Here is an 11,369-nt window from a genome sequence, read left to right on the forward strand (position 1 = left end):
GCCTCTGCCCCCTGCATCCCACGGGCACCTTTCCATCTGTCATGACCACCAACAGCGTCTCCAGACATTGCTGAATGTTGCCTCTGGTTGAGAAGTGCTGGTTTGGACACACTATGGAGGTGTGGCCTGACCTAGTATCTAGTGAACAAGGACACCCTCGTCACCTCTGTCCTGGGCTTTAGCTAAATCTGCCTTGTAAACCCCTGACAACTTGCTGGTTCCCACAGGGTCCTTCTGCTGAGCACCCATGTTGATTCTGTTCTCACCGTAGGGATGCCCACTGTAGTCCCTTCTGCAGAGACTTGTCTTTCAAAGGTCAAGTCCAGGTGTGGATTGTTTTGTGGCACAATTCCAGGGGGTGCCCTTTACCTCGTGGTCTGTGAGAATGATGCTCCCAGGAGCCTTGCAGGGCACAACTTGGCAGCCTCATCCGGGGGGTCTTCTTCCTCCTCTGAAGGCCGATGTATCCATTCTGCAAACAGTCATTACTGCCTCCCAAGGGTCCTGTCCACACAGCCTCTGCTTTGATACCTTGGTCCTCCAGTGAGGGGAGTTTGCAGGAAGCCATCCCCAGTTCCTCACCTGCCCTCCTGAGGCCAACAGCTGGCATTTGCATAAACATGGGGCAGTCATGCCAGGAGGGTTACAGAGCTCCGGGAGTAACACCTCATTTTCTGCCCGGCTGGTATTGGGCTCTTAGGTCCTGAGGTATAGCATGATGGTGTGGCAGCAGTGACCTTGGGCAGTTGACTAAACCAGCCTGGAGCCCAGTTTTCTGGAGTTAGGAATAGAGTTTAGCTTGTGGGCAGGGTAGGCTCTGCCTGCCAGAGGCAAGGTGCCTGGCATATAGTAAATGCTCAATCAGTGTCTGCTTTTCTTCTTTCTTTTTTTTTTTTTCCTTTCCTTTTCTTTTCTTTCTTTTTTTCTTTTTTTAAAGATTTCATTTATCTGAGAGAGAGAGAAAGAGAGCGGGAGAAAAAGCACAAGGTGGTGGGGAGGTACAGGGGGAGAAGCAGGATCCTCACTGGGCAGGCAGCCCTGATGTAGGACTTGATCCCAGAGGATCAAGGTCAGGTCAAGACTCTGGGATCCTGACCTGAGCCCAAGGCAAACTTAACCAACTGAGCCACTGAGGCGCCCCCAAAGTCTGCTTTACAAAGCAGAGAAATTCCAAGACTGTCAGGGGGCTGGGTCAGGGCTTTTGGGGGCGAGTGTTGTCTGGAGCTCAGGAGGAGCGGGTTTCAGGTGAGGGCTGGAAGCAAGCCCCAGGGTGTTCCAAACCAGCTTGAAGAGGTGAAGAGAAACAAAAGCCTTACCTGGAGGACACAGCAGGAGGGGAGGCAGGAAGTTCTAGTTCTGGGTTTTAGAAGTGGCAGGGGGCTTTTGTCCAGGGGATGAGCAGGAAGGGAGTGTCCAGGCAGTGGAGTCTCAGCCCCTGATTTCCGGCCACCCACGGGAGGGGCAGCCTTGGCCAGAGTCTCCTGTTGTGCTCTGCAGGGAGCGGGAACTTCCCCCCACAAGGGGCCAGATGCTCTGGCCCACACCTCACTTCGAGAGTGACAAGGGTCACTCTTGCTCATTCCATTTCTCTCTCTCTCTCCACCAGACCTGGATATCTGGGTATGAACCTGATTTTCCTAGAGGGAACTGCATGAGAATCCACTCGTGGGGTTAAAGCCCCCTCCTATTGTCAAGCAGGGAGATTGCCTTTTTGCCTTTCCACAGTTCTATCAGGACTTCCGGTTGTCTAATTTCACACTTCACTTCAGTTCAGTCCCTTCTAGAACTCTTCCTGTTTTCTGCAAATGACACCCATCCCGCCAGCCACAAGTCTGGAAATGTAAGTAATGACACTGTGAAGGGATGCCACAGGAAGAGAGATCTTTACTATCAGTGTTTATTTATCCCCCCACCCTCCTTCCCTCCCTCCCTGGTGAATGCTCCAGGAGGCATTTGTTGATTCTGTCTCCCAGGAGGAAAAAAATCAGGAGGGCTTCAGAGAGGAAGCAGCATTTGAAAAGGGTTTCCAAGGATGAGTGGGAGCTGGCTATGCAAAGAAGCACATTCCTTGTTGACCTCATGGGGTAGACACTTTATTATTATCTTTCTCCCTAGTGATACTTAGAAAATTTCAGTGAGCTGCAGAGCTCACCTTGGCAGGGTGGGGGAGCATCTTGTTAAAATGCAGAATCTGATTAAGGAGGTCTGGGAGGGAGCCCAAGAGTCTGCATTTTTACCAAGCAGCCAGGCTATGCCTGTGTAGCCTGCCCATAGACTGACTACATATTGAATAGGAAGTCTTTAATATCTTACCTCTTTTATCAAAATGTGCAGTTTTCCTTTGCACCTGTGGTTGAAATTGGCTGCACGGCCTGTCGTTCCCTGCAGGGTAAAGAAGGGCTGGTTTTTTAACCAAAAAGCCCCAGCCCTTCTGCTTCCAGAATCTGGGCAGTGATGTAAGAGATTGCCCCAGATTTGGGCAATGATATAATAGAAGCTCGGTTAAAACTATGTAGCCCACAAATTTGTCTTTTAATCCTGGCTTTATGATACGTGGGGGGAGCACACATCTGTGAATTTTAAGACCATTCCAATGTTGTAAAATTGTGGTCTTTTCAAAAGAGGCACTCCATAATACATGTTAGTACTCAATCTTTATGTGAGTATACATTCAAAAATCGTAAAAAGAAAAAGCCTTCTGTGAACTACAGCTCTCAAATTCTTATAAAGCTCCCCTAGGAATAAGGTACTGAGACCCAAATTCCCAGTCCCCTTGTTGAGGGGTGTGGTCCTGAACCAAGCACTTGGTTTCTGGAGAGAGGGCTTCTAATGAAAGTGGGTGGGCTTGATTTTGACTCTCAGAGGAGAGGTGTCAGCTAAGCCACAAGTCTTTGAAGTGTATGTGAAGTGCATTAGTTGCCTCAGGCACAATGCAGCCCAGAGAGGCCATGGCCAGCTGCCCATCAGCTGTTCGGGGCTAATTTGGGCCTTCGGTGACAGGGTGGAGGGGGTGCTGGGAAATCCGAACATGGGAGTTCTTGGGACTTGAGTAAAGCCAGGCTCGTAGGCGGGTGGAACACTTTGGGGCATACCGTCCTCATCCTCAAGTGGCTCTCTGCCACCCACCCCTCCATGAATCACAGTGCTGAGTGGAAATACAGAGTTGTGTCTGTCTCCTGGGTGTAAAATTGCCAGGTAGGGCATCTGGCTTTTGGTGGGTGTCCATTTCTGTTCACATCTCTTGCTTGGTGCCTAGGAGCCCCCTTGAGGATCACTCCTAGTCCTCAGGCTTGCAGCCGCACAGCAGCGCCACCCCCTCCCCCAGTGCTGCACCTCCCTATTGAATAGAGTGCTGTGTTCTCTGTGTTTCCCTTGAGAGTAGGTCCTGTGACAATGAGCACAGGGCATGAAAGGATGCTAGAACATCCGAGCTCCTCTTTTTCCTCCGAGAAAAGCTAAGCTGGTGACCAGGGAGGTGTGAGGACCAGTCCCTGGACGAGTGCCTCCCAGTGGCCCCCCATTTTTGGCAAGGACCAGACAGAGCAGTTTGTACCACTCAGGGCTTTGTCCTGGGGAGGGATGTTATTTTTATGGGGAGCAAGTGGAAGAGTTCAGTGGAGACTCTGAACTCTGCCCTCCTCAGGGCTGTAACCACCTTTCCTTTTGGCTTTTCTTAAGTCACTGGCTGAGTAAGCTTTTCCTTTTTTTTTTTTTTTCCAAAGATTTTATTTATTTATTTGAGAGATAGAGATAGAGCTCAACTAGGCAGAGAAGCAGGCAGAGAGAGAGGGAGAAGTAATCTCTCCATTGAGCAAGGAGCCTGATGCTCCTTGTGGATTCTGACTTCCAGCTCCTCCTTTTCTGCACTGACTTCATCATTGCTCTGCTTTGTCTGACATGTGGCCAGGGACCAGGGTTGGAGGTGGGCAGCAGGGAACAGCCCTTCGGAGAAGGCAGAATTAAGGCAAAGGGGTGGGCCTTTGTACATTTGCATGGACTGGTCATCGGGTATAGGCTGCTCCTGGGACAGGGGTTTCTGTTGTGGCCAAAGACAGTGCCCCCAAAGGAACTCAGCTGAGAGCCTCACTGGCCAGCTCCCTGGTAGCTGGGGAATGAGCTGCGCTGGGTCCTAAGGCTCAGAACACCATGCCATCTGCTGCAGATCTGCTAGACCCAGCTCTAGGTGGCACCACGCCGAGTTGCTTTTCAATGGTGCCTCTCTAACAGCTACCCCACGGGTAGCTGTGTTTTGAAGAAGACAGTCTTGGGGCACCTCCGTGGGTCAGTTGGTTAAGCGGCTGACTCTTGATTTTGGCTCAAGTCATGATCTCAGGGTTGTGGGATTGAGACCCGAGTGGGGCTCTGCACTGGGCATGGAGCCTGCTTGGGATTCTCTCTCTCCCTCTGCCCCTCCTTCCACTCATGCTTTCTCTCAAATAAATAAATGAAAAAGAGAGAAAAAGAAAAAGAGAGAAAGAAGTCTGCATTTAAGGATTTTGGTCCAGAAGAACACCCCGCGTGTGGCGTGCACCAGAACCTTGAGCTGGAATGCTGGAGCAGAAAGGAGAGAGGGCAGTTTGCGGTGCAGAGACAGATGCTTCTTCCCTGCGATGTCCAGGCTTGCATGTGCGTTAAAACGGGTCTTCGTACTAAAATCTGCAAGGTGAGATCAGACATTCCCAGGACCCCAAAGAAGATGGAATAAGGCAAGGACATTCTCCTCCATCGCTGGTTCATTGTTTCGGCACACCTTTGACTTGGTGGAGTCTTGGCACCCCCTCGCTCTCCCTGAAGATGGCCCATTGTTTCAGTCTGTTTAAACCCATCCGGAAGTCACAAGCTAGCTGAACAAGGTAGATAAGCTTGTAGGTTGGACTGGTGGTGCGGGCCTGTAGAGCCAGGAAAGGAATCTACGTATGAGCTGACCTCCTTGGCCATGCGGTCCGGCCCAAGAGACTCACTGGATGGACACTGCCATATGTCAGTGCAGCTTCCAGCAGCTCAGCCAGTGGGTCCTGTGTCCTGTGCCCCACCCTGGGCTATCTCAGATTTCAACACTCAGCCCAAGCAGCCTCTCCCCATTGTTTCACATGGGTTGGCATTAACTCTGTTATCCTTAAGAAAAGTAGCATTTATTGGGCATGTACACATCATGGTAGTGATAACGGTAATAACTGAGTACGTTAAGTTTTTACTTTTATTGAGTGCCAGGAATCATGATGGGTCCTTGGCGTCCTGACTAGTGAAACTTGGCAATGATTCTGTAAAGGAGTTCTTTTTATTACTCCCATTTCACAGATGGAGAAACTGAGGTTAAGAGGTTAGATGACTAGCCCTAGAATACACAAAATGCAAAATGGCAGAGCCAGGATTTGTGCCGAGTCTGGGTAACTTTAAAGCAAAGCCATCACCCATCACCGGAGTGTGGGGAGAAGTGGGCGTGGCTTGCTTTGTGGGATTCCAGCCTTCCTACCCTTAGGAGCCCTTCCCACGGCTTTTTAACATCTGCCCCTTCTCCAGGCATCAAGGGTGGGCCAGGCAGTAACTCTTTTAGGCTTGTGGGTATAAGGTCTCTGGAACAGGTACTCAGTTTTCTCCTTGTAGTGCAGAAGCTGCCATAGACAATATATTAATGAATGGGTGTGCTGTGTTCCAATAAAACTTTATTTAGAAAAACAAGCATCAGGTGGGATTTGGCCCCCATAGGCCAAACAATAGAGCTTGCTGGTCACTGGTCTAGACCAGGAGACATTTCTGCTACAAACGATGATGGTCTGAAAGGAAGTAATGTGTTTCCCATCCCAGATAAACTTAGATTATAAAAGATCATCACTGAGAACAGGCAATTCCCCGCCTCTGTGGGCAATTCTACCTGTGCGGGGAAAAGGGTAGTTGCTCTCTGACTCGCCCTCAAATCACACCCTAAGAGAGATTGTCTGGCAAGCCTATGTCTTTGCTTTGGGACTGAGAGGATTCACTAACTGGTACCAACCTGACACGTGTGAACGCTGACCTAGTTTGAAAAGGAATAGCTTCATTAAGTTCAGGTAGAAACGCGGGGTGACATGCTGTGTGTCCCTGGGGAAGTCACTTTCCTCACACAGAAGACGGGGATGAGTCTGCTTTGAAAAACCACAGGGTCCTGTGTCAACTTGAGCAGTGATTCCCATGGTCAGCATCGCTACATGGCCCTGTGCTCTCTTGGAAACAACGTCGTGAATCGGGAGGACAATATTTTCCATGCTTTGTTCTATTCCTTTTGGCTTCTCTAGCCACCAGAAAGGGCAACAGTGTGGTCTAAACAAGGAACAGAAAGTGCAGAGAGCCTGTGAGGGGCAGTCAATCAGTCAGTCGCCTGCTTAGAAACCATCAAGGACTCCCCACTGTCTGTAGACTAAAGCTCAGGCAGCCTGCACTCAAGGTCCTCCTCAGCCTGGCTCTTTCCTGTTTCTTTCCCCATGAGACTCCCTTTCCCTAACTCTGGCAGTCCTTGAACGTTCTTGGACATTCTCACTTATGTGCCTTCATTCCTATTGCTTCCTTCCTCTGAAATGTTCTCCATAGCCATTTCCTGATTCCCAGATAGCTCTCCTCCTTGCTGAGGGCTGGCATGTCCACCACCGGGGACTCCTGTCTCTCGACGGTTAGGATATTGCCAGATTTTTAAAAGTGCAATTGTGCCCTTTGCCTTTGGCAACCCGACAGGAGCAGGTTCAGCTTAGAGAGGGTCCTCTATCCCCCAGGGAGCCAAGCCAGGCCCATCCTACATGTCTGTGGCCACCGGGGAGGGGGGTGGGGCAGAGGCACCTGCCTTGGTCCAGAGTCCTACAGGGGCTGGCTTAGCAGAGGAAGGGAATCTCCATTGGGGGTGGGGGATGGTATATCTGGAATTCATTAACTGTTTCCTTTTTTGCTGTTGATGTTTCTGTATGCCTTTTTTTTTTTTTTTTTTTTTTAGTAGAACAAATAAGTTAAATGATCCAAATGTAAAGTCAGGCAAATAGCTTAAGAAAACAGATAACAGTTTTAACTCTATACAGTTAGGTAAAAGGTGGTGCCTTCCTGTGCAAGCCTGTTCATTCCTGCTCTGTCCTCCCCCTTGTTTCCTAACCTTACATGCCTGCATTCTTGCCGCTGTGTCTGGTAGTTTATTTCTCAGGGTCCTTTTTAAATTTTAACCGTGTGTTAATTTTGCCTCCTTTATTTTATACATTGAATTTTTGAGGACATTCTGTTTTTAGTCTTGGTGATTTCTCACCAGAATTTCTAAACTTAAATTCATCTTCTTAGCTACTCAAATCAAATATATATTTTTTTCACTCTCTTTTATAGAAAATGAGCAGTACTGACTTTTTTCCCCCTCCGCTTTTCCACTTCCCTGTTCTTTACTATTTTAGTCTAAGGTTTAGATGCTCCTCCTTTGTTTCCCTGAACATTCTCTTGGGCAAGACTTTCTGATTTTATTTGCTCTAGTTTTGTGCCAACAGGTGCACCAAGGAATTAGACCAGTGGTTCTCCAAGTTGTGTGTATGTCAGAACCTCACCCCCAGGAGTCTGGTCTAGTAGGTCTAGGGTAAGGCCTGAGAATTTACACATTTCTAACAAGTTCCCAGGTGACCCAGGGATCCCAGTTTGAGAACCAAACCATCGTCTTATGGATAATCATCCTTCTTCCTTTGGTGACTAGGTGACAGATGTCTGACAGATGTCTCCATGCTTGCCTCTGTGGTGACATCTAGGTCTTGTGGCTTCACAGTCTCTGCAAGAAATCCTTTCCTGGATTCAGCTGTTGAATTCTGGAGGTTTGTTTTGTTTTGTTTTGTTTTTATTTATTTGTTCATTTAAGTCATTTCTCTGCCTGACGTGGGGCTCAAACTTACAACCCTGAGATCAAGAGTCGCACGCCACTCTGACTGAGCTAGCCAGGTGCCCAGAATTCTGGAGATATTTTTTGAAAACTTTCTGCAGGAAAGATCAAAGAGCAGCAGATTTTTCAAGCCCTCTTGCAGCTGCCTTCACTGATAAGGATGTGGCTGTGAATAGCATTCTCGGGTGTCTTGCTGTCCTGGCAGGTTTCTGGAGGGAGGGCTCACTCTCCTCCGCTGCTGGGAGAGCTCTGTAGTTTGTCAGATGGAAGTCTATTGCAAGAAACTCAGATTTTTTCCCCTCTCTTCTACTTGGAAGTATATAGGATTAGGAATTTTTCTTTTCTCCCTTCCCTTCCTTTCCCTTCTCTCCACTCCCCTCTCCTCCCCCCTCCCTTTCCTTCCTTTTTCCTTCCTCCCTCCCTCCCTTCTGACTCTCTTTTCCTTTTTTCTTTCCTCGACACCCAGCATGGGGTTTGAACATCAAGATCAACCGTGGCATGCTCTAGTGACTGACCCAGCCAGGTGCCTCAGGATTCAGAATTTTTCTTTCCTTTTGAAGTTTGAATTTGCAAAAAGCAGTGTCTTGAAGTTGATCCTTAATTTTGTCTGGAACACAATAGATCCCTAGTATGATGGCTTCTGCCCAGTACCTTAAAGAATTTCAGGATAACCTTTTCTCCTGTGTGAGTCTGATTTGTCATGCCAAAGCGTGCTCTTAGGGGTACAGAACTTTCAGTGTTCTCAACGGCGAAGATGGCAATGCTTTCTTGCCACCACGCCTTTGCCTGGGCCATTCCTTCTGCCTGGAGCACCCTTCCTCCGTTCTCTGCCTGGAAAACTCCTACGCATCTTTCAGGTTTCGGCTCAAACGTCGCTTTCTGTAAGACTGGCCTATGATTCACTCCGAGTTGCTCCCCTTCCTTGGTCTGACCCACCGCCTGCATTGTGCCCACCCTGTGGTGCTACTCATTTTATTTTTGTGTCCCCAGGGCTTAGCCTGGTGCATGGCACACAGTCGAGATAGCAGCTACCGTGTATTGGGCCCTTACTGTATACCACGCATTTTTTTAATCCTTGCAGTCTTCCTGGGTGTTTTGCATACTTTTGTTATCCCCATGTAAAGATTAGCAAACAGCAGTCTCCTGGGGAACTAAAGTAATTTGTTGCTGGCAGAACAAGACTACCAACTAGGTCTGGCAGCTCCTCGACGCTGTGCTCTTGGGCACTCAGAGTCGTGGGCACTGGATACGCGCTGGGTGAGTTCTGAATGAACAGGTGGCTGTGACGAGCGCAGCTCCTGCTGACGGAAGCATTCGGCGGGTCCTCTTGACGAGAGAAAGGACAGGGAGCATTCTAGGGCTTGGCTGAGCCCGGGAAGGCTGGGGTGTGTGTGTGGCGGGGGCAGGCCGAGTGCACACCCGGAGCCATGATGTGGACAGCAGGCAGACCTGGTCCCTCTACGTCTCTGTCTTGTGACTCAGCACCTGGCCCCTGGGGAAGGCTGGTCTCGGGAAATGATGGTGGCCCTCCAGTGGTGATGGCCTGTTCTCCTTTCTCCCTGCATCTCCATCCTCCTTTCAGCCTCAGCTTTCATCATAGCCATGCTCCTGGCCAGCCTCAACAGCTGCTGCAACCCGTGGATCTACCTGCTCTTCACGGGCCATCTCTTCCATGAACTGGTACAGCGCTTCCTCTGCTGCTCCTCCAGCTACCTGAAGGGCAACCGTCCAGGAGAGACCAGCGTCAGCAAAAAGAGCAACTCATCCACTTTTGTCCTGAGCCGCCACAGCTCCAGCCAGAGGAGCTGCTCACAGCCATCCACAGTGTGACCAGGCTGGGCTAGGACTGCCTCTTGTGGCTCGGGGTGTGCCTGCATTGACAGTCCGCCCCTTGGTGGCGGTGTGCGTGTATGTATAAAGTACCTTTCAGTTTGCACCCTTTCCACACCTCGGGGTAGCTTGAGTGGGGTGGGAAATTATGGCATGGGTTGGGGAAGTAGTCTCCACGGTAGAAATGTTGGGGTGACTCAGCCAGACAGTCCCTGGATCTCCCCTGGCTTCCTACGGGGGTTTATACACCCTGCCCCCACTGCTGCTCTCGTTGGTTGATGAGTTGGTTTTATTCTACTGGACCTGTCATTTCTCCCCAGTATCTTTTTACTCCTTTATTCTGGGATCCTGTGAAAGGTGGTAAGTATGGGATTGGTGTGTGGAAGCATACTGTTCTGAGCTCAGAATAAGGAGTGGGAGTGGGACCTCAGATGTGGAGGGTGGTGCTAATATCCTTCTGACTTTAGAGTGCTTTTACTTTTGCATGGAACTGTCCCAGCATCCTTGGGCACCAGCATGTCAGAAGGTGGCCCTAGGAACAAGGGATTCCCTTATGAAACCATTTGGCATTGGCAGCTTAAACACTACAAGTGTTTAAGAAGGTAATATTTATGTGAAATAGTCAGGAAAAAAAAAAAAGAAACAGAAGGCATCCAGGTTGGAAAAGAAGAAGTAAAATTCTTGGCAGATGGTATGATTTTGTATGTAGATAATTCTAAGGAGTTCGCGCACACATACAAACCCATTAGAACTAATAAATGAATTCGTCAAGGTTGCAGGGTACAAGGTCAGTATGCAAAGGCCAGTGGTATTTCTTTATACTAGCAGCTCACAATATGAAAATGAAATTAAGAAATAATCACATTTATACTGGTATAAGGAAGAAAAAATAGGAATAAATTTAACAAAAGAAGTACAAGACTTATACCCTGACAACAACAAACTATCATTGAAAGAAACTGAAGAAACTCAGAGAAATGGAGAGACATCCTGTGTTCATAGATCAGAGACTTAAATATTATTAAGATGATAGTACTGTCCAAAATGATCTACAGGCTTCATGCAAATCTTCTATCAAAATCCTGGTTGGCCTCTTTGCACAAATTGATAAGCTGATCCTAAAATTCACACAGAAATGCAAGGGACCCAGAATAGCCAAATGATCTTTTGGAAAGAACAAAAGTTGGTAGATTTACAATTCCTGGTTTCAAACTTCACTACAAGGCTTCAGTAATCAAAGGAGTGTGGTACTAGCATGAGGATAGACATGTGGATCAATGGAGTAGACCAATGGGATAGAATGGAGAGTGTAGTTAAAAACCCTCCCATTCACGGCCAATTGATTTTTGACAAGTGTGTTAGAAGAATTCAGTAGGGGAGACAATCTGCTCAACAGATGGGACTGGGAAAACTGGTAATCCACCTGCAAAATGATGAAGTTGGTGAAGGGGGTTAAGAGGAACAAAGTTGCAGTTACAAAAGTAAGTCATAGTGATGAAAAGTACAGCACAGGGACTATAGCCAATGATATTGTAATAACCTTGTATTTGATTACACTTACTGTGTGAGCATTGAATAATGTATGGGATTGTTGGAATTCTATCTTGTTCACCTGAAACTAATAAAGCATTGTATGTCAACCATCCTTCAATAAAAAAAGAATGAAGTTGGA

General features: G+C 48.2%; 1 protein-coding gene across 5 annotated transcripts in view; it reads left to right on the forward strand.

The window, feature by feature from the left end:
- Positions 1–11,369, forward strand: part of OXTR (oxytocin receptor) — a 103,692-nt gene extending 92,323 nt beyond the window's left edge. For 4 of the 5 annotated variants that reach the window (XM_082742539.1, XM_082742537.1, XM_082742536.1 and 1 more), the window contains exon 3: positions 9,450–11,369. In XM_082742539.1, coding sequence (XP_082598665.1) covers positions 9,450–9,697 — 248 coding nt within the window. In that variant the 3' untranslated portion in view covers positions 9,698–11,369. Of the gene's footprint in view, positions 1–9,067; positions 9,125–9,449 lie in introns of those variants that run through there. The other variant, XM_082742540.1, reaches the window with a different exon arrangement.

This window comes from Mustela nivalis, assembly GCF_964662115.1.
Source record: "Mustela nivalis genome assembly, chromosome: 1".
NCBI classification, from domain to species: domain Eukaryota; kingdom Metazoa; phylum Chordata; class Mammalia; order Carnivora; family Mustelidae; genus Mustela; species Mustela nivalis.